The 23,527-nt window shown below is 48.7% G+C and overlaps 1 protein-coding gene across 5 annotated transcripts in view; it reads left to right on the forward strand.

Annotated features, from left to right (window-relative positions):
• ppp1r13l (protein phosphatase 1, regulatory subunit 13 like) overlaps positions 1–22,912 on the forward strand; it is a 107,422-nt gene extending 84,510 nt beyond the window's left edge. For 4 of the 5 annotated variants that reach the window (XM_072271189.1, XM_072271185.1, XM_072271187.1 and 1 more), the window contains exons 4-13: positions 2,774–3,992; positions 6,316–6,417; positions 6,856–6,941; positions 11,778–12,141; positions 13,154–13,569; positions 15,281–15,418; positions 18,420–18,553; positions 19,152–19,318; positions 20,225–20,424; positions 22,310–22,912. In XM_072271189.1, the coding sequence (XP_072127290.1) occupies positions 2,774–3,992; positions 6,316–6,417; positions 6,856–6,941; positions 11,778–12,141; positions 13,154–13,569; positions 15,281–15,418; positions 18,420–18,553; positions 19,152–19,318; positions 20,225–20,424; positions 22,310–22,339 (2,856 nt within the window). In that variant the 3' untranslated portion in view covers positions 22,340–22,912. The remainder of the gene's footprint in view (positions 1–2,773; positions 3,993–6,315; positions 6,418–6,855; positions 6,942–11,777; positions 12,142–13,153; positions 13,570–15,280; positions 15,419–18,419; positions 18,554–19,151; positions 19,319–20,224; positions 20,425–22,309) is intronic. The other variant, XM_072271186.1, reaches the window with a different exon arrangement.
• Positions 22,913–23,527: the final 615 nt, after the last annotated feature.

Below are 23,527 nucleotides of genomic sequence, written 5' to 3' on the forward strand. Positions count from 1 at the left end.
ACGTAGAGAAGGTGGTTCCATCAGTAGAAAAGACCATGATCCAAGATCTGTGTACAGCCTCAGCATAAAGGGACATCCCTGTAAAGCTGAAGATGACTGGGGTGACAAGGTAACAGAATGGTTATCAAGTCAATGAGTTATAGAGTACTATAGCACAGAAATAGCCCTTGGGTCCGTCTAGTCCGTGCTGAACTATTATTCTTCCTAGTCCCATCGACCTGCACCTAGAGCATAGTTCCCCATACCTTTCCCATTCCATCCCTTCCTGTGTATCTATCCAAACTTGTCTTAAGTGTTGAAATTGAACCCACATCCACCACCTCCTCTGGCAGCTCGTTCCACACTCTCATCACCATCTGAGTGAAGAAGCTCTCCTTCATCTTCATGAACAAGATGGATCAATTGGTTATGGACTTCAGCAAAGGGAAGTTGAGGGAACACCCCCAGTCCTCCTTGAGAGATTAGAGATGGAAAGGAAGAGTAATTTCAAGCAGCTGGGTGTCATCATCTCTGATGAAGTATTTTGGGCCCAGCATATTAATGCAATGACAAAGAAAGCTTGACAAAGAACTTGCCCAGGGCAAGTTCACAGAAGTGATAACACTGAGGAATTATGCATCTTGGCTGTCAGATATTCAAGTGTTGAGTGAAGAGCTAATTAAATGGCATTCACATCATGTAATTTCCCTTTAAACAAAGTACTTTTGAGTCAATTCAATTTCCTGTTGGAATTCTTTGAGAAGATTACATGTAGGACAGATAAAGGGGATGCAGTGGATGTTGTATATTTGGATTTTCAGAAGTCTTTTGACAAGGTGCCACACATGAGGCTGCTTACCAAGTTAAGAGCCCATGGTCTTACAGGAAAGTTGGCTGATTGGTAGGAGGCAGTGAGTGGGGGGAAAAAAGGATCCCTTTCTGGTTGGCTGCCAGTGACTAGTGGTGTTCTGCAGGGTCTGTGTTGGGATTGTTTCTTTTTGTGCTGTATACCAATGACAGGTGATGGAATAGACGGCTTTGTTGCCAAGTTTGCGGATGATACGAAGATTGGTGGAGGGGCAGGTAGTGTTGAGGATACAGGTCGGCTGCAGAAGGACTTGAACAGATTAGGAGAATGGGCAAGAGAGTGCCAAATGAAATACATTGTTGGAAAATTCACAGTCATGCACTTTGGTAGTAGAAATAAATGTGCAGTCTATTTTCTTAATGGGGAGAAAATCCAAAAATCTGAGATGCAAAGGGATGTGGGAGTTTTTGTACAGAACACAGGTAGAATCTGTGCTGAGGAAGGCAAATGTAATGTTAGCATTCATTTCAAGAGGACTAGAATACAAAAGCAGGGGTGTGGTGCTGAGGCTTTATGAGGCACTGGTGAAGCCTCAGTTTGAGAACAGTTTCAGAGGGTTCAGAGAAGGTTCACAAGGATAGTTCTGGGAATGAAAGGGTTATCATACAGGAAACATTTGCTAGCTGTGGGTCTGTATTTGCTAGAATTTAGAGGGATGAGGTGGGGGGGATCTCACTTAAACCTTTTGAATGTTGAAAGGCCCAGACAGAGCAGATGTGGAAAGGATGTTTCCCATGGTGGGGGAGTCCAGGACAAGAGGGCACAGCCTCAGGATAGGCAGGAGTCCATTTAAAACAGAGATGTGGAGAAATTTCTTAAGCCAGAGGGTGGTGAATTTGTGGAATTTATTACCACAGGCAGCTGTGCAGGCCAGGTCGTTGGCAGAGCTTGATAGATTCTTGATTGGACATGGTGTCAAAGGATATGGGGAGAAGTTCAGGGGGTGATTTGAGGAGGGGAAAAAGGATCAGCCATGATTGAATGGCAGATCAGACTCGATGGGCCAAATGGCCAAATTCTGCTCCAATGTCTTGTGGTTTTAGAACTATGGATTTGAATAGATTGAGCGACAGTTATTATTACCTATTAACCACAAGGCTTTTGAACTGGAGGAGATAACTTCACTCAACTCTTCACTGAACTGTTCCCACAACCTATGGACTCATTTTTAAGGACTCTTCATCTCACGTTCTTGATATTTGTTGCTTATTTATTATTATTATTTCTTATTTTTCTTTTGTATTTGCAGTTTGTTGTCTTTTGTACACTAGTTTTCCATCCTGTTGGTGTGGTCTTTCATTGATCCTATGATGGTTATTGGATTTATTGACTATGCCTGCAAGAAAATGAACCTCAGGGTTGTATATGGTGACATATACAGTATGTACTTTGATAATAAATTTTCTTCGCACTTTGAAATTTCCTTATAAATCAGGTTCTCAAGTACTGGCAACGTCCTTGTATATTTTCTCTGTACTCTTTCAATCTTATTCATATCTTTCCTGTAGGTAGGTGGCCAGAGCTGCACACAGTACTCAACGTTAGGCCTCACCAATATTTTAACATCCCAACTCCTGTACTCAATACATGGATTTATGAAGGCCAATGTGCCCAATTAACGTGAAATGTCCTTACAACATCAGTTCAATTTTACTGCTGTCAGGAAGGAGTTTGTACATTCTGCCTGTGACTGTTTGGTTTCCTTTGAGTGCTCCGGTTTCCTCCTGTTCCTAAGGTGTCGGGGTTAGTGGGGGTAATTAGGTGGTGTGGGCTCATTGGGCCATCAGGGCCTGTTACCGTGGGCTCATTGGGCCATCAGGGCCTGTTACCATGCTGTATATCTAAATAAATAACATCAAAATAAAGTTATTGCTACCTATTTGTGATCCCCTCAGTTTAAGCTTTCTATGTCGAATTGATTCCTAGACCCCTGTGAAAGATGCTCTGGTGACTGCAGCCGATCCCTTTGGAGTTTCCGCCTCGAATAAGTTGGGGCCTCAGAGCCAGCCAGGATCCATCACAGGCGTGACGAAGAGCTCTTCAAAACAACCATCGCAAGTGTACACACCACTGACCTGTGAACGAGTGTCCTCTCCCTATGGCTATGATCCACTGATTTTACCAAAGCAAGACCAGCGATCTCAGTCAGATCGAGCCTCCTTCCCCCAACTGACGTTGGGACCGCAGACATCATATTCCACATCAGACTGGCAATCACGGTCAGATCGAGCCCCATCTCCTCGTGGTTTTAACCTCATTAATTCATATTCCCAACCGGACTGGCAATCACAGCCAGATCGAGCCCCTTCCCCCCGACCAATGTTGGGATCGCAGACACAATATTCCCAACCGGACTGGCGATCACAGCCAGATCAAGCCCCTTCTCCTCGTGGTTTTAACCTCATTGATCCATATTCCAAACCGGACCAACAATCACAGTTAGATCGAGCCCCTTCCCCCCGACCAACGTTGGGATTGCAGACACAATATTCCCAACCGGACTGGCAATCACCGTCAGATCGAGCCCCTTCTCCTCGTGGTTTCAACCTCATTGATCCATATTCCAAACCGGACCAACAATCACAGTTAGATCGAGCCCCTTCCCCCCGACCAACGTTGGGATTGCAGACACAATATTCCCAACCGGACTGGCGATCACAGTCAGATCGAGCCCCTTCTCCTCGTGGTTTCAACCTCATTGATCCATATTCCAAACCGGAGTGGCGATTACAGTCAGATCGAGCCCCTTCCTCCCGACCAATGCTGGGATCGCAGACACAATATTCCCAACTGGACTGGCGACCTCAGTCAGATGGTGCCCCATCTCCTCGTGGTTTTAACTCCCTGACTCCTTTGGAAAAGCCTGGCTTCCGCTCATACCACGGCCAGTCTCCTGTCTGCGAGCCACAGTCTTTTAGCAGCAGTGGAGTCTCCCAGTCCCCAGGCAACTTCAGCCCAAGCCTGTCACCCTTTTCAGGCCCCGCCGGTTCTCCGGAACACTTCCATGGGTTCAGTCCTCGAGAGAATGTCCCTTTACCTTACTCTAGCAAGCCGAATTTTGACACGGAGGACTCCTCTCTCACAGCAAGGACAAAGCCTGAATTTACCCCTGCACTTGGAGCCTTCAGTACTGACCCAGGTAAAGGTAAGTGAGATGTTACCTTCACTTTGAGGGGCTCCTGTTTTGCTCCCGCATCCCAAAGACATAGTGGTAGGGTCAGTGAGCTGTGGACATGTTGTGTTGGCACTGGAAGTGTGGTGGTATTTGCAGGCTGTCCCCAGCACATCCTCCTAGATTTGATTTGATCCAAAACATTGCACTTCACGTCATGAGTCAATGTACATGTAACAAATAAAGCTAATCTCTCTAAAGCAAGGAATACCTGTGGAAGATCCCCTGTGCGGCTCCAAGTTATGATGGCAAATGTGCTTGTGTCACAAGTAGCAAGCCCACTTTGCATATTCAGTGCTGGTACCTAAACCTCTGAGTACAAACCCCAGACGCCAAAGGATGGGGTACACCTGAACCCGGGGGGTGGAGTTTGGGCTGACAATATCCCTGTGGGCAGGCTTTCTCAGGGTGTCGGGGAGGGTATAAGCTAGTTTGGCAGGGTGACGGGCAGTTAGTACACACAAGTAGATGCAGTGTGTAGTTGGACTGTGAGGAAGGACGGGCAGATGATGGGACAAAATTGCAGTCAGTGGGATGAGCTGAAGTGCAACATGGGAGCAAAATCGAAAAGGGGAGTGAAGGTGTATATAGTTGAGTGCATGCAGTATACAAAATAAGGTTGATGAAGCTGTAGCATTGTTTGAGGTTGGCAGCTATTGTTGGCATCTTTGAGTCGTGGCTGAAAGTAGATCAAACACTACTTCATTGCCACAGGCAGTCATCGAGTGTATTTAAAATGGATGTTGATAGGTTCCTGATTTGTCAGGGTGTCAAAGGTTACTGAGAGTGGCAGGAGAATGGAATCAAGAGGGATACTAAATCGGCCACACTGGAATGGTGGAGCAGACTTGATGGGCTGAATGGCTCCATTGTTTTATGGTCTAAAATTCGCCACATTTGTTACAATGGTCAAGGATGGTTCCATAAATATACAACCATAATATTGTGACCACGCCAAACAGACCTGTTCTGAACTATGCATTAATTGGCAGGGTTGCACCAGCAATGACCGATCCCTGGATCTAAAGTGTTTCGTGGAGCTGTTTGTACTGTCGTCTTTGAATATTCAATACTCTAAAAGCCTCTGAGGATAAACTCCAGACACCCGAAATGTATCCCTTTTGTAGCATGGCTTCATGAATATACAATTAAGCAGAAGGTTCTGCAAAAACTGTGCCTTAAGTAGTAGGGTAGAACCTTTATTTATGAGCTACTAGCAGGAAAGTTTATCTATTGTCTGTCCCCAATTGAACAGAGAATGTTCCACACCCAGCGACTGGTTTTACTAGTCATAAAGAATCACTTGGAAGCCAAATTGTGTAGGGTTTTATTTCCTGAAGACTGGTTCTCATTTTAGTTAATCCATAATTGAGGCCCCCCATTGGTTGAGATTCACCATGAGTATAGTGACCTTGTGTGTTCGTCCGTCGTTGACATCGATGAGGACCTCGACACCATCATGATGGTGTCGAGACTAGCGTGTGATTTGGATTTAAGTGAGGGAGAGTTGCGCAGCGTCAGCCTCACTCTCTTCCCAATTCCCGTCTGGATCTAGTGGCAAGACAGAGTTAAGACAGCTGGAGATGGGACTAGGCGCAGCGGATGACCAGGACGTGTTCCACGATGCTGGCAGAGACCGCCTTCTTGACCGTTGGACCTTCCATAGGTCTCGTCTGCTCAGTCTGCCGGAGTCTGTCTTCACATGCTGGGATAGACAACTCCCTATCTCACCGAGGGTTTGAGACCCGTCGGCTACCCTCACCTGGTTTAGTTGGCTTGTCGAAGCCGTTGCCCGGGGTGTGGCCGCTGACGCATGCAAACAGCTACGGGGAGCCACAGGTGAGAGCTGAGTGCCGGGTGGGGACCAAAGGTGGACTAACCGCCTTGAAAAGGACACGACATGTTCCCCCACCAGAGGTGCTACCCCTCCCTAACACCGTATACATCCCTGTGGCCTTGTGACCTTGCTGTCTATGTGATACATAAGCCAGGGCAGCATGATGTGGAGAGTGGCTAAGCCACACATGAAGGCCAGGAGCTGGACTTGGTTGTCAGAGGCTATTTGAGATGCACACCATTGGGAGCATTTAATAGGTAGTGGGAGCTTATCCCCACTATCAGCCCTGGCTTAAGGAACCTCATCTATACTTAAAATATCTACAATGCCATAACTCCAGGATGAACCGATACCCAGCAGGGGATCCCCTGGATGTGGCAGTGTAGGGTAGAATGCCCAGCCCCGAGGCAGCAGTAACAGAACTGATGTTGAGATTTGCCTATCTGTTAACTCCTACAGGTGACAACTCGAATCCCAAGAAACCGGCCAGCGTGTGGGCTGAGGCGGACCTGGATGTTGCTTACGAGAAGAAGCCTTCAAAGACACCAACCCAAGAAAGCAGTACGTGTGTCCTCTTGTTACCTGCTTTGTATCATCACGTGTCCTGAGATACAACCAAAACTCTTCCAGACAAATCATGCTGTATCGCAGGCTCATGGGGCCACAATGATTAGAGCATTTTTTATGTCATGGACCCCTACAATTAAGTGAGGGGTCTGTGAATCCCAGGTTAGGAACCCTGGGTTAGAGGGTATGGGTTCATTGGGCCAGAGTGATTGGGGGAGGGGGGGGGGCTTGTTGGGCCAGAATGATGGGGGGGGGGGGGTGGGCTCGTTTGGACCAGAATGATGTGGGGGAGGGGTGCTCGTTGGCCAGTGATGGGGGGGGGAGAGATGCTCGTTGGGCCAGAGTGATTGGGGGGTAGGCTTGTTGGGCCATGTTGCCTGTTACTGTACTGTATCTCTAAATAATTGTGTTTGTTTTTGTGTTTTGTGACAGAGCGGGATTGGAATTGGAACACAACAAAACAGGGAGGAACCTGGAGGCAGACGGACCTTGATTTAGCAGTACCTCGATCAAGTAAGGTAGGACTTCATGGACCCAGACATAGAGGTGCCCACTGTGACCCTGTCTTGCTAGGAAAGGTTAGTCAGACTAGACTCGTGTCTGCTGGAGGTTGCAAGAGGGGGGCTGATGGTGAGAGACAAGATCATAAGAGTTTTTTTTTTATTGAGTGCAATCGTGAGCAATAGCCAGATCAGAAATGCCGATCAGGTCAACTAGTTCCCAAAGAGAACTCTGATAGGCCAATCAGATGGTTCACTGATACTCAGCGATAACAGGCACAAGGGTTGCTAGCCCCAGTACCCCAGAAACACACCTGAATGGTGCGGCGAAGGTATGTGCTATGCTTGACCTGGTCCTGGAGTTACAGAACTTGGAAACAGACCCTCCAACTGGATGTCTGAACCAAGCTAGCCCCATTTGCCAACATTTGGCCCATAATTTTCTAAACCTTTCCAATCCATTTAACTGTCTATTAGAAGCTGTTTGTACCTGTCTCAGCCAAGTCCCTGGCCGCTTGTTACACATACATACCACATTTTGTGTTTTTTAAAAAAAGTTCTTGTAAAAGCTTTTAGTCGGAATGTGAAACATACTGATTTAATCAATGACATTTATGAGACTGGAATAATACCAGAAGAGATCAATAAAATCAGTATTTATCACTCTTCCTAAGAAACCTGGAGCAATAGAATGTGAATTACATAGGACCATAAGTTTAATGAGTCATATCACTAAGATGCAGATGATCTACTAGTATATATTTCTAACCCAGGAAAATCTATTCCGGCAGTATTAACTTTGCTTGCTCAGTTTAGTAGTTTTTCTGGTTATAAATTGAACCTAGGTAAGAGTGAACTTTTTCCATTAAATATGCAGGTTCCCACTTACAGAAACTCTCCATTTAGAGTGACTACTGACTATTTTAGTTATTTAGGAGTTAAAATTACTAAGAGACATAAGCATCTATACAATTTTAACCTTTTACCATTAAGTAATCAGGTTAAACAACTGATTACTAAGTGGTCCCCATTGTCTCTATCATTGATTGGCTGATTCAATGCTGTTAAAATGATTATTTTACCTAAATTTTTATATTTATTTCAAACGATACCAATTTTTATTCCTAAATCCTCCTTTGATACTATTGATTCTAAAATTTCCTCTTATATATGGCAAAATAAAAATCCCAGATTAAGTAAAAAAAAATACTTACAGAAATCTAAGAAAGAAGGTGGTTTGGCATTGCCTAACCTAAGATTTTATTATTGGGCAATTAATATTCGATATTTAATATTTTGGACACAAGATTGGAATATAATTCCAAGCCCGTATTGGGTAAACCTTGAAGGCCATTCTGTACAAGGGTTTTCTTTAGACTCCATTTTAGGAACTTCACTGCCTTTTGTACTATCTAAATTGAATAAACAAACATTTAACCCTATAGTTAAACATACATTGCGAATGTGGTTTCAATTTTGTAAATTTTTTGGCCTGAATGAATTTATGTTATCAAGTCCTATTATATCTAATTTCTTTTTTCAACCCTCAGTAATGGACCAAGCCTTTTTGATATGGAAAACGAAAGGTGTAATATGTTTTCGTGATTTGTTTCTGGATAACTGTTTTATATCTTTTGAACAGTTGTCTAAGAAACTTGATTTGCCTAGGTCTCATTTTTTTAGATATTTACAAATAAGAAATTTTTCAAATACTACGTTGCCTGTCTTTCCGACTTCAAATCCTACTGGCATTACTGATAAAATTTTGGGTTTAAATCCTTTTCAGAAGGGATTAATAGCAATTATTTATGATATAATTATGAAATTATAGCCAGATATATCTGATAAAATTAAAAATGAATGGGAAAGGGAACTTCAACTTTGTCTACCTATAGAGAAATGGGATAAAATTTTTCAATTAGTTAATACTTCTTCTATATGTGCTAAACATACATTAATACAATTTAAAGTAGTACACAGAGCCCACATGTCCAAAGATAAATTAGCCCGTTTTTATTCCCATATAGACCCTACTTGTGATAGATGTCACCCTGAAGCGGCTTCTTTAACTCATATGTTTTGGTCCTGTCCTCTTTTGGAAAAATATTGGAAAGATATTTTTGATATTATTTCAACAGTTCTATGTTTTGATTCAAAACCCCATCCTATTACGGCAATTTTTAGATTGCCAGTGGTAGAACACAGATCTTTGTCTTCTTCAGCCTGTGGGATGATAGCATTTGTTACTTTAATGGCTAGAAGATCTATTTTGTTGAACTGGAAGGAAATCAACCCTCCTACTACTTTCCAATGGTTTTCTCAAACTATATTAAGTTTAAATTTAACCCTTCGGTTAAATTTGAAGAAACTTGGAAACCTTTTATGCAACATTTTCATATGATGTAATCTGACCTTTCCGAATCTTTTTTTTCTAACTTAAATTATATGAATAGGGGAGCGGAGTTGACGACATTACCAAACGTGTCCGATTCAAGATAGTGGTCTAGCCCTGTTTTGTCCTGTTTTTCTTTTTTTTTGTTTTTTTTTTCTCTTTTTCTTTTGGGGATTTTTTTTGTTTATATATATTCTTTTTCTTTTTATTTCTTTTTTTAATGACTAATTTCATTATGAGTTTGGAAATCTGTTATTCCTATGTTACTTAAAATCCTTTTTGTATATTCTGATTAAGATTATTCCAATTTCTTTGTACCAACTTTGTTATTGACTTTATAATTTTGAAAATTAATAAAAAGATTTGAAAAGAAAAGGAAGTAGGTACAGAGGAGATGTCAGGGGTAAGTTTTTTTACGCAGAGAGTGGTGAGTGCGTGGAATGGGCTGCCGGTGGCGGTGGTGGAGGCGGAAATGACAGGGTCTTTCAAGAGACTCCTGGATGGCTACATGGAGCTTAGAAAAATAGAGGGCTATGGGTAAAGCCCAGGTAGTTCTAAGGTAGGGATATGTTTGGCACAGTTTTGTGGGCCAAAGGGCCTGTATTGTGCTGTATGTTTTCTATGTTGCTAATTATCGATAGAACAAGGAGAGCAGGCAAGATCATTTAACGGATGCTGTGCAGGGACTGTTAGGGTATGACACCGGAGTGAGTTTTGTTGAGAAGCTGGGTAACTACAGGAAAGAAGCTTTGGAGGTGACTTGTAGTCCTGGTGCTGATGGACTCGTAGCGTTCTCCTGATGGCAATTTGCTGAATAGGTGGCTGCCTGGGTGGGTGGAGTCAGCAGTAATTTATTCAGCTCTTTCCTTTGCTCTGGCTTCTTCCATCTCACCATAAACCTTTGTCCTTGATTCCCCAACTCTGGGCAAATGACTGTGTCCATTCACCTAATCGTTATCCCTCGAGATTTTATACACATCTTACAATCTCCTATGCTTTAAGGAATAAGGTCATATCCTGTCTAATCTCTCCCTATAATACAGTCTCTCAAATAGCTGTGTGAAAACATAAAAAAAATCATAACAGGATGAAATCTCCCAGTGTTCAGTCTTCGGAATTCTCTTCCTCAGAGAGCAATGAGTACAGGGTTTAAAAATATTTTTTAATGTAGAGATGAATGGATTCTTAATAAGCAAGATACTGAGTTTGGGATACAACCAATGTCCATGATCTTATTGAATGGCAGGACAGGCTGCAGGGACAAAGTGGTCTGCAGTCCAAGTAAAATTTATTATTAAAGTACGCGTATGTCACCGCATGTGAGCTTGCAGACATTTACAGGAAAATAAAGAAATTCAATGGAATTTATGAAATATTATGCAAAAATAAAGAGAACATGCTAATTTATATGTTCTGCTGGTGAGCGTCTTTGCACATCAGGATATCTGGATAATGCAGCCCCACATTCCTACTTCAGGAGTAAAATCACCCCACCCCCCCCACCCCATGCATCAGCCTCGTACCCTTCAATTCCCCAAAAGTGTAAAAATCTATTGATTCCTGCATGGCCGTCCCCGATTCCACTCCGCAACTGTGTCACTACAGACGTCTTGGACAGAAAATTCCAAATGTCTATCGAGATTCTGTAAATGATATTGGGAGGAATAGAAAGGGTAGTTAGTTAAGATCTTTTTTTGACAAGAGGGGATGAGGTTAAGATGGGATGAAGGAATTTTAAAAATGATCGGAAGGGTATTTCAAAAGTCCTAGTAGTTTTTTTAAAAATCAAAGTACACATATACAACTCTGAGAGTCATTTCCTTGCAGGCATTCACCAAGAAGCACAGTAGAATTAATGAGAAAAATAGGTTGTGGAATCATTTCAGTGTTGTGAGTGAAGTTTTTCACTCTGGTTCAGGTGTCTGATGGCTAAGGGGTAACACACACTGAACATGAACAGTGACGGACGAACAAACACGAAAACGGCAACAGATTGTTCAAATACAAAAAAAAGGAAGATAAAACAAAGTAGTAATATAGGTAAATAATATTGAGAATGTGAATTGTAGAAGAGTCCATGGATTGTGGGAACAGTTTAGTGATCGTCGTTATCCCCTCTTGTTCAAGAGGCTGGTGGTTGAGGGGTAGTAACTGTTCCTGAATCTGCTGGTGTGGGTCCTGATGGCAGCAGTGAGAGGAGAGCGTGGTCTGGGTGGTGGGGGTCCTTGATGACGGATGCTGCTCTACTGTGATAGCGCCCCGTGTAGACGTTCATGTTACAGATGACTGGAAAGCTTGGCCAGAGGAGGTGGTGAATCACAACAGTCTTTCTGTTTAAGAGGTCGGTGTGGAGCAGATGGCCCGAATGGCCTGTAAATTGTGCAGCTGGTGCAGAGCAGAGAGTGGAAGGTTGCGCAGAGAGTTGGGTGTTAACGTTGTACCGTGTCCATCTCCCCCTTTAGGCTGCCAAAGGCCGGAGCAGTGCCAATACCATTCAGTTGTACGGGACCCTCCCCAAGAATGGCCAGGCCCTCACTGTCTCCCCCTGGTGGATGCGGGCGACACACTCGAAGCAAAGGAGAGCCAACTCCTCCTGGAGCAGCCCGCCGATGCCTGGTCACAGCATGGGCCTGTTCAGCGTCAGTCCAGGAAGCCCCCGGTCTTCGGCCATCAAGGAACGCCGGAACGTCCTGCCCCTGTCCGTCTTCATCCGGCCGACCATCGTGAGTAACTGGGATCATGAGGTGGCTCCGGGCTGGCCCCGGATGGGGCCCCCTGTCTCCTCAGACCCGAGGAGCCCAGCACAGCCCCAGCAAGGTCAAGAAGGTGAGCTCCAGGAATTGGGTGCAATGCTTTGTGTCGGGAGTATACTCGGTATGGTTGTTAGTGCCCTGTGCTCGGTGTTTCGGTACTATCAGCTCGCGGTATGGGAAGAAGTGCAGCGGGTAACGCCGCTGGCTCCTCCTTCCAACTAGCCAGGTTCAATCCCCACCCATGTGTTGGGGATGTTCACCATGTGACCACATGGCTCCCCCCAGTTATTCCTGTTTCGTCCTACGTGCCAAAGTTGAGCGGGTTGGTCGGTTAACTGGTCACTGTAAAGTGCGTGGGTGAAGGGTAGAACATGGGGAGAATAAGATAGGATGAGAGTAAATGCGTAAGATTGAGGTCGATTGTGAGGTCATCTTGTGCTGGTAACAGCGAGATAGAAGTCTGGTGGTTCGTGCTTCAGGCTCTTGTATCTTCTGCCCAATGTCTGGGGGAGGTCAGGTCTGCCTTACGGTGGCAGTGAGAACTGTGGACCGATAGAGGGGAGATTGACGTGCTGAGCTGTGTCTGTAACTCTGCAGTTCCTTGTGGTTAGTGTTGGGCACATGGCCAAGTGGTTAAGGCATTCGTCTAGTGATCTCAAGGTCGCTAGTTTGAGCCTCAGCTGTGGCAGTGTGTTTGTGTCCTTCAGCAAGGCACTTAACCACACATTGCTCTAGTCTCTGTGCGAGGATTGGGGCCCCACACAGACTTCCAATCAGCACCTCGTAAGGGATGAAAATGCCCGACACGGGCCTCTCATGGTCTGAGTCGACGTTCCTCCTTGTGGTTATGTGTGGAGCCATTGGCGTAGCAAGCCACCAGGCATCTCCAGACAGGGTGTGTCGATGCAGATTGGAAGGATCAGCAGAGACGAGCCAAATTTCTTGAGGCTGGAGGAAGTAGAGGTGCGGGTGAGCTCAGTGTTGCTGTGCTGTTGGTGAGGAGAGTTGGACGGGAGGGTTTGCATTGGGCTGCAGCGTTGCAGTATCGCCTGGCTTGACCCGTCTTGTCTCTCCTCTCGTCTCAGTGGCTTCCTTCACGGATATGAGCGAGGTTGAAAAGGAGATAGCCAGCATCCTCCCGGCAGGCGAAGCCGAGTGTGAGGAAGGAGTCCCCCCTCGACCGCTCAGCCCCACCCGCCTCCAGCCCATGCTGCTGCCGGGAGCCGAGGGGGTGGGCAACAAGGAGGAGCTGCTGAAGATCCGGGCGACCATCCCGCGGGCCCTGAAGAAGCGGTCGTCCATCGATCAGCCGCCAGAGGAGCGGCTGCCCTTGGAGCGGCACACCCACCAGTACCAGGAGCTGACTCGGATATTCCGCCGCCGCTCCCAGAGGAAGCAGCAGGAGGGGGCCGACGAGTTCCCGCACACCTTGCCTGCCTGCACGCCGGAGGAGGACAGCGACATCACCGTCACCAGCACCACCACCCCGGCGGCTTCTCCGGTGAGTCCGACACCTCTCGCCACTCCTGCGGGCCCCAGACCCATTGATCCGTCCTTCCTCTATGTCTGGTTGCCCCTCCCTCCTCTCTCCCCGCTTCCTCCTCTTCCCCCTTCCTCCCCTCTCCCCCCCCCTTTTCATTTCACTTTTGGCACCTCTGCCACCAGCCTCCATACCCCACTCCTTTCCCCCTCGCTTCCAGGCTTTGGAGACCCTCCTCCCCTCCCCTGGTCTCTATCACCCCAACCCCCACCTCTGTCCCTGAGCCCCTCCCCTGGGCCTGTTGTGCTGCCTCCTCCCCCCTCCTCCCCCCTCCTCCCCCCTCCTCCCCCCTCCTCCCCCCTCCTCCCCCCTCCTCCCCCCTCCTCCCCCCTCCTCCCCCCTCCTCCCCCCTCCTCCCCCCATAAACCTGCACCATCGACTTCCTCGGGCTGCTTGTTCCCGTGTGTCCTCTCGTTTCACATCTCTCTGCCCTGGGGTGGGAAATCGACCTTGAGATCTCCTTCATCTTTATCGATTCATAGAACACTACAGCCCTTTGGCCCTGAACTATAAACCTGCCTAGTCCCATCGACTTACTCCAGACCACAGCCCTCCATGCTCCTCCCATCCACCTACCTATCCAAGCTTCTGTTAAATGTTGAAATTGAATCTGAACTTACCATTTTCTCTGGCAGCTCGTTCCACATTCACCCTGCCATCTCAATGAAAAAGTTCTCCTCCCTCATGTCCTCCTTCAGGATTTCACTTTCCACCCTCGACCCACGACTTCTAGTCTCACCCATCCTCAGGGAAAAGCCTGCTGGTATCCACCCTGTCTGTACCCCTCATAATCCTGTATCCCTCTATCAAATCTCTCTTCGTTCTCCTGCGCTCTCGGGGATAAAGCCCTAACCTGTTCAACCTTTCGCTTTGACTCAAGTCCCCAAGTCTCGGCAATATCAGTTTTCTTTTTCAATCTTATTGACATCTTTCCTGTAGCTAGGTGACTAGAAGAGTGCACAATACTCCAAATTAGGCCTCACCAACATCTTATACAACTGCAACATAACACCCCATCTCCTGAACTCAATAATTTGATTCTATTTATTGAGCTACAATGTGAAGTGGGACTGTCGAGCTACCATGCCACCCCAATTTATGAAGACCAGTGTTCCTAAAGCTCTCTTTCTGACCCTATCTACCTGTGACACCACTTTCAAAGAATTATGGATCTGTATTCCCAGATCCCTCTGTTCTACCACACTCCCCAGTGCCCTACCACTCACCACGCAAGTCCCATCCTGGCTTGTCCTCCCAATCTGTGACACCTCGCACTTGTCTGCATTAAATTCCATGTGGCATTTTTCAGTCTATCTTTCCAGCTGCTTCAGATCACACTGCACGCCATAATAGCCTTCCTCGCTGTTCACTACACCCCCAATTTTGGTGTCATCTGCAAATTTACTGATCCAGTTAACCACATTATCATCCAGTTTGTTGATATAGATGGCAAACAACAATGGACCCAGTACCAGTCCCTGTGGCACTCCAGTAGTCACAGGCCTCCAGTCAGAGAGGCAACCATCTACTCTCTGGCTTCTCCCGCAAATCCAGTGTCTAACCCAATTTTCTACCTCATCTTGAAGGCTGAGTGACCGAGCTTTCTTGACCAACCTCCCATGTGACACTTTGTCAAATGCCTTGCTTAAGTTCTCCCTTTCTTTCTTTCCAGGTGAAACGTACCATCCTGAAGAAAGAAGGCAGGCCATCGATCAGTAAGAAAATGCGTGCACGCCTGAGCCCATTGGTGGTGTTGCTGGACGCAGCCCTGTTGGGGGAGCTCGATGTGGTACAACGCATAGTGCACGAGGTAATCACCCGGCCACTCCTTGTCTTTCAAGTCCAATGCATTCAAAACTTTCAAATATGTGAAATGTTTCTGTCCACTGTCATAAGATGTAGGGGCAGGAATAGGCCATTCAGCCCATCAAGTTGGCTCCATCATTCCATCATGACTAATTTATTATTCCTGTCAACCCCATTCTCCTCGTCCTCTCCCCGTAACCTTTGACACCCTGACTAATCAAAAACCTATCCTCCTCCACTTTAAATACACCCAATGACTTGTCCTCCTCAGCTGTCCGTGAGAATGATTCACAATCCTCTGGCTAAAACAATTCCTCCTCATCTCTGTTCTAAAGGGACGTCCTTGTTTTGCTCTTGTTTTATAGAACAGAACTGCTCAGTACAGGCCCTTCGGCCCACCATGTTATGCTGACCTTTTACCCTACTGTGAGGTCAATCTACCCCTTCTCCCTTGCATCGCCCTCCATTTTTCTATCATCCATGGGCCTATCTGAGGATTTCTTAAATACGCCTAACGTATCTGCCTTTGCCACCACACCTGGCAGCTCATTCCACACACCCACCACTTTCTGTACACATAGATAGATAGATACTTTATTGATCCCAAAGGAAATTACAGCGTCGCAGTAGCATTAGAATTGCACAGATAGACAAATAATAGAAGAGAAATAAGAAAGAATAAAAAAATAAGTTACCTCAGACAGTCTAACTGTGGGGGGGGGGGGGGGGGTCATCACTTCTCCGGCAATAGGTTGACATTATAGAGCCTAACGGCCGAGGGTAAGAATGACCTCAAGACCATCACCATCTCCCTTGTCTCACTGATGTTGAGCTGCTGATGATTCAGCTTGCACCATTTGACAAAGTCCTCCACCAGGGCCCTGTGTTCATCCTCCCGTCCTCCCTTTATTCTCCCAGCTATTGCTGAGTCATCAGAGAATTTCTGCAGATGACATGACAGTGTTGTATCTAAAGTCTGTGTTATACAGGGTAAACAGGAAGGGAGCCAGTACAGTCCCCTGTAGGGCCCCAGTGCTGCTTATATATGTCTGACACACAGCTGTGAAGCCGCACAGACTGTGGTCTGCCAGTCAGGTAGTCCATTATCCAGGATACAATGGAAGTGCCAACCTGTATAGAATGGAGCTTTTCCCCCAGCAGTGACGGTTGTCTGGTATTGAAGGCACTTGAGAAATCAAAAACCATGATCCTCACAGTGCTGCTCTGCTCATCCAAATGGGAGTAGGCTCTGTTCAGCAGGTAGACGACAGCATCACCAACTCCAATGTGCTCCTGGTAGGTAAACTACAGGAGATCGAGGGCTGATCTGACCAGGGGTCAGAGGTGAGCCAGGACCAGGCTCTGTAGGGTCTTCATGATGTGTGAGGTCAGGGCCATTGGACAGTAGTCATTTCAAGACTTTCAGTTGGCTCATCTTGGGTACTGGGACCATGCATGTTTTCCACTCAGTCGGACCCTTTCCAGGGTGAGACTCAGATTGAAAATACACTGGAGAACTCCACACAGCTGCCCAGCCCACTCCCTCAGGACCTTGGGGTTCACACCATCCGGTCCCCATGCTTTGCCATGCCTGAGCTTCCCCAGAGGCCTTCTCACCCGCTCATAATGAAGTTGAGTCCACGATGACTGGGAAATAAAACCTGCCTCTGACCACCCCCCTATACGTTCCTTCAATCATCTTAAAACTATGCCCTCTTGTAACAGTTAGTCCTGACGAAGGGTCTCGGCCTGAAACGTCGACTGCACCTCTTCCTAGAGATGCTGCCTGGCCTGCTGCGTTCACCAGCAACTTTGATGTGTGTTGCTTGAATTTCCAGCATCTGCAGAATTCCTGTTGTTTGCCCTCTTGTAACAGCCATTTTCACTCTGGGAGGAAAAAGTCCATTCAATCTATGCATCTTATCATCTTGTACACCTTTATCAAGTGATATCTCATCCTCCTTCGCACCAAGGAGAAAAAACAATAGCACACTCAGCCTATCCTCATGTCATGCTCTGTAACCCAGGTAGTTTTGTCTAATTTTTGTCTTTTACTGTACTTCTGCTGCAAAACAACACGTTTCACATCAAATGCACGAAGCTGACTCTGATTCCTGGCAACACACGCAAAATGCTGGAGGAACTCAGCATCTGTGGAAAAGAGTAACCAGTCGAGGTTTCGGGCAGGACAGATGCCCAGACTTGCTGGGCGCTCATGGCTCCACAGTGACACCAGCAGGTGCTCAGGAAAACTGCAAGCCCAGTGTAGCTGCAGTCCCCCTGAGTGCCTAATGGGGTCAGTGTGGAGCTGCCCAGAAACCGGCTTACTGTCAGTTGATCAACAGGAATTCTGCAGATGCTGGAAATTCAAGCAACACACATAAAAGTTGCTGGTGAACGCAGCAGGCCAGGCAGCATCTCTAGGAAGAGGTACAGCCTGGCCTGCTGCGTTCACCAGCAACTTTGATGTGTGTTACTGTCACTTGATTGTTGTTTTGTGGCAGCAGAACAGTGCAACACCAGAAAACGACTGTAACTCTCAAAAAGAGGAATAGTGAGGCAGTGTTCATAGTCCATTGAGCCCATGTAGCTTGACTACACTCGTGGCCAACAGACCTGTCTGTCTTTGGAATGTGGGAGGAAACGAGAGCACCTGGAGGAAATTGATGCGGTCACGGGGAGAACGTACGGACAGTGATGGGGATTGAGCTCCTGGTCATTGGTGATGTAACAGCGCCGGACCAATTGCTTTGCCATTGTGCTGACCCAAACATGGAACAGCAGAGCATCACAGATACATGGCACTGAGCGTTACGCGGTTGTGTAATTAAACGCCCTCTCCCACTGGGGCCCTAGATCTGTTTTGTGACCTTGTTTGGGGAGTGAATGGGCTGAGGAATATCCAATTCCCTTCCCCTTACAATTGGGACATTAGTCAAAGGGGTATTAAAGCCACCGTCGCCCCTCTTGCAGTAACCTGCTGAGCTCTCCCCATCTGCTTCCAGATTGACGACCCAAGCCAATCAAACGAGGAAGGCATCACGGCACTGCACAACGCCGTGTGCGGCGGCCACTGCGACGTCGCTGAGTTCCTTGTCAACTTTGGAGTCAACGTCAACGTGTCTGACAGTCACGGGTGGTTAGTTCATAAAGCAGCTTCCAGGCTGGGCTATCTAACTCCAAATAAAAACATTTATATGGTTCGTTTGAAGGTGTTCCATAAGAAATATTACTGAACAAATGTTTGGCAACAGCACATGAGTCAGCAGCTGGGAATTGTACCTGAGAGAGCAGGAAGAGGAGTTGGCGAGGTGCAGAGGTGGCAGTGCGAATGGGCAGAGTGCCCGGTGAGAGGGGGGAGGATCTGCCCATCTGTGACGGACCCCATGTACACGCCAGTCTGCGGTACCACGTGCCCACATTGCCAACCTCATCGGGGGGTGGGGGCTTGAATGGAAGTCTGGAGTTGGGGTGGAGGGTGGGGGCAGCCTGGGATGGAGTGTGGAGTGAGCTCGGGATAGAGGGAAAGGAGAGGTGATGGTGAGGAAGGGAGCGGTGAAGAGCAGCGTAGGATGTTTGGTGAGGGTGGCTAGTGAGGGGGAGCCAGGGCAGGGAGAGGTGAAGATGAAGGGGAGGGATGGAGGAGGAGGAGGAAGAATAGGGAGGGAGGCAAGTGTGATTTGATGCTGCCAAGACGGAGATCTTCACCTACCGGGTGTCTCTCACCGCCCCCACAGGACACCTCTTCACTGTGCAGCCTCGTGCAATGACCTGTCCATCTGCATGTTGCTGGTGAGGAAGGGAGCTGCCATCTTCTCCATGACGCTGAACGACGGGGCAACGGCAGCGGATAAGTGCGACGCCTATCTAGATGGTTACGAGGAATGCTACAAATTCCTTTTCAGTGAGTGTGTCCTCCCTGTCTCGTACTTAACCCCTTCCCCACCCCTGTCTCCTCACCCTCTCCCACCGCCCTCCCACAGTGTCTCCTCCCTGCACTGTCTCCCTCCCCCATCACCCGACACCACCTGCATCTTTTGGGTTTCCTCTTCCTCACCCTCTCCCTTCTCCCACCCAGCTTCTTCCCAACCCATATACCTCTCGTACCCCTCCTTCCCTGCCCCTTCTAGTGCCTGTCAATAACCCCAATACCCCATCATGGCTGTCCAGTTGCACCTCCCTGCTTTATCCCATCTCTTCCCTACCCCGTGCATGTCCCCTTGCCTCTCCACCCCCCGTGCCTGCCCCCTTGCCTCTCCTCCCCCCCATGTATTCCCCCTTGCCTCTCTGTCCACCCCGTGCATGCCCCCTTGCCTCTCCTCCCCTCCATGCATGCCCCCTTGCCTCTCCTCCCCCCCATGCATGCCCCCTTGCCTCTCCTTCCCCCATGCATGCCCCCTTGCCTCTCTATCCACCCCGTGCATGCCCCCTTGCCTCTCTATCCACCCCGTGCATGCCCCCTTGCCTCTCTCTCCACCCCGTGCATGCCCCCTTACCTCTCTATCCACTCCGTGCATGCCCCCTTGATTCTCTATCCACCCCGTGTATGCCCCCTTGCCTCTCCTCCCCCCCGTGCATGCCCCCTTGCCTCTCTATCCACCCCGTGCATGCCCCCTTGCCTCTGTCCACCCCGTGCATTTCCCCTTGCCTCTCTGTCCACCCCGTGCATTTCCCCTTGCCTCTCTGTCCACCCCGTGCATTTCCCCTTGCCTCTCTATCCACTCCATGCATGCCCCCTTGCCTCTCCTCCCACCCTGTGCACACCCTTTTTGCCACTGCTTCATCCTGTTGCCTCTCCTTTATCCGACAGGTGCTGAGCAGCAGGCAGGAATGGTGAATAGTGCGGTTCTCTACGCCCTGTGGGACTACGAGGCAGAAAACGCAGACGAGCTGTCGTTCCGGGAGGGCGAGGCCATCACCATCCTGCAGCGCGGCAACAAGGATGAGACCTACTGGTGGTGGGCGTCCCTGTACGGCCGAGAGGGTTACGTCCCTTACAACCTGCTCGGGGTAAGTGGATCCCTTCCTCTGTGCCCCCCAGCTCGCACTCTCTCCCTCCTCCTCCCCCCCATCCCCTCATCACTCCTCCCCTTAACTAACACTCCCCCTCACCCTTACACTGCCACTCCCACTCCTCAACCCTACCTTTCCTTTCCCCCTCTCCACCTCCTCATTCCCCCTCCCCGGGGGGGGCTCTAGGTACCGGGCGTGTTTTCACCTGGAAATTGCTGGTGAACGCAGCAGGCCAGGCAGCATCTCTAGGAAGAGGTACAGTTGACGTTTCGGGCCAAGACCCTTTGTCAGGACGTTCACCAGCAACTTTGATGTGTGTTGCTTGAATTTCCAGCATCTGCAGAATTCCTCGTGTTGGACTGTTTTCTCCTGGGTGCTTTCGTGACTGGGTGTGCTTTCCTGGCTTTCCTGGGGGGGGTGATACAATCTGGGGGTAATTGACAGGAATGTGGGCTTAATAGAATGGTGTCAATATGATTGGGTGTTTGATGGCTGAAGGACTTCCCTTGTGTAAATAACAGACTGTTGGGTGAACTCAGATTGAGCCCTGTCTGTGGTTGGCAATGAATGATTGAAGTTTCAGGTGAGGACCCTCCATCAGAACTAGAAAAAACCGACATCTCTGCTCATCCCAGAGCCGCCGGGTCTGTCCAGCAGGCTGCTGGTGCCTGTCTCTGTATGATGCTCTGGAGGCATTTGCCATCCCAGCCCCTTCCTGCAGGTGGCGGCAGAGTTCTACCAGCAGCTCCCTCCCGCTCACTGGGAACCGGGAACTTGACAGGATCCCGGTCAGGGACCTCACCTGCCAGGCACCCTCAGCACTGCTCTGAGGCACATCCACCCACAGGCCATAGGTCAAACCTGCCCGCCTTAACCTGAGCTGGACTTACCCAGTTTCGGTGATTTGCAGTCCTGATGAAGAGTCTCGAGCCCCAACATCAACCGTTCTGATCTACTGAGTTCCCCCAGCAGTTTGTGTGTTGCTGTAGTTTCCAGTCCCTGTAATCAGTCCCTTGTATTCCTCTCTGTTCTCCTTCCTATCCCTTTTCTCCTACACCCACCCCAGTCCCTACTACACTTTCCATGTCTCCTCCTTCATCTCCCTGTCACCACACACTCCCCCACCCACTGTTCCAATCTGTCCCTCTCCCCGCCTCCCTTATTTGGTTCCATTCTCCACCTTCCTCTCCTGTCAGAGTCCACTATCTGCACCCCTTTGTCACCCCCACTTCTCACTCTTCCTCCATCTCCCGATCACCCCTCAGCATCTGTCACTATTCCTACTCTCCCCTCCTCCATCTCCATATCACTCTCGTCAGCAGCACCCACCCATCACCTCCCAGCCTCTGTCACTATTCCCACTCTCCCCTCCTCCATCTCCCGATCACCTCCCAGCCTGTCACTATTCCCACTCTCCCCTCCTCCATCTCCCTGTCACCTCCCAGCCTCTGTCACTATTCCCACTCTCCCCTCCTCCATCTCCCTGTCACCTCCCAGCCTCTGTCACTATTCCCACTCTCCCCTCCTCCATCCCCTCAGCTGCTTCCACCTCCGCCTGGTAAACTTTGCTTTTGTCTTCCTTAGCTCCTTCTGCTGGTTACAGAGCCCTGTAGCCCCAGACCCCAGTGAACCAAACGGATGGTCAGCGTTCTGGGAGGGACCCTGTGCCAGGGCCCTGAGACGTCGACCATCCCTCAGTGCCGCAGACTCCACTCAGGCCACTGAGTTCCTCTGGCTGTCACCTCCTGGTGCACGTTCCAGCATCAGCCGGTGTTGTTGGACACCGGGCTTCTGGGACAGTTTGCGGTGTGTGGGATGGTGTTGCCCAGCGCGGTGGCCCTTTTGCCAGCTGCTTTGACAGCTCTCGCCTTTCTTTCCTCAGTTGTTTCCGAGAGTGCGGCCGACCGCCTAGGGAGACAAGAGCCGGGCGGCGTCTATGACTGACCGGAGGTGTAGCCTCGGACTGCCCGGTGGGTCGCTGGCCACGGACGGCACCTCCAACTGGAGCCGCTTCACCTGCACTTGGGCAATCCAACACTACGCAGCGCTCCTCTTCCCGAAGTATTCCCGACGGGGAGAATATCCCACCACAAAAACACGTGCCTCTCAGGTACCATTTGGAATCGGAACTACTCCTGGGAGACGACAGCCCTGGACTTTCTGCACCCTACCTTGTCCTGCAATGAATTCACCACGCATCCTGTCCTGCACCTTCAGAGTTCTCCGTGTACTCGCCCGAAATCAGTGGAGATGGTGAATTGGACCTTTCCAGGAAGGGCAACAGGCCTCTCAGCTGCTTCCCTCGGGATAACCGGCAGCAAAGGAGGTGACAGGAACTGCCAGCTCCACCATTTTTTATAAGCTGATAAAATCAATCTGGAATTTGGTGTGGACCACCGGAAGATCTAGATCCAGATCCCATGTGCGTTCCGAGTCTTTATGCTTCAACATTTCTGAGTCTTATTAAAGTATTATCTGTATTCATGTGGAATCTTGCGTGTGTGTGTGATCGATCCACCTTGGACCTGCCCCGCCAGGCAACTCTGTCTGATGCAGAGCTGTGATTGAATGGGATGGCGGGATAGCCTCTCGGGACCAAATGGTTGACTTTGTCTCCAAGGTGTCCTTGACCGGCTGCTGGTTGCCAGGGTGAGTGGAAACCTGCCCTTGTTGAAGGTACACTCACTCATTACTGGAGATGGGTCAGTTGCTTGAATGTTGCTGAAAGACTTAACCCAAGCTGTCCTTACTCAGGAAGTGTGTGATGGGACGATGTGGAGGGAGCTTCACTCTGTATCCATCCCCATCCCTGTTCATGGAGTGTGTGACGGGACGATGTGGAGGGAGTTTCACTCTGTGTGTAACTTTGTCCCTGTTCCTGGAGTTTGTGATGGGACAGTGTGGAGGGAGCTTCACTCTGTATCCAACCCCATCCCTGTTCCTGTCCATGGAGCGTGTGATGGGACGATGTGGAGGGAGCTTCACTCTGTATCCAACCCCATCCCTGTCCCTGTCCATGGAGTGTGTGATGGGACAGTGTGGAGGGAGCTTCACTCTGTATCCATCCCTGTCTCTGTCCATGGAGTGTGTGATGGGACAG

The sequence above is a fragment of the Mobula birostris genome, chromosome 10, assembly GCF_030028105.1.
Source record: "Mobula birostris isolate sMobBir1 chromosome 10, sMobBir1.hap1, whole genome shotgun sequence".
NCBI classification, from domain to species: Eukaryota; Metazoa; Chordata; class Chondrichthyes; order Myliobatiformes; family Myliobatidae; genus Mobula; species Mobula birostris.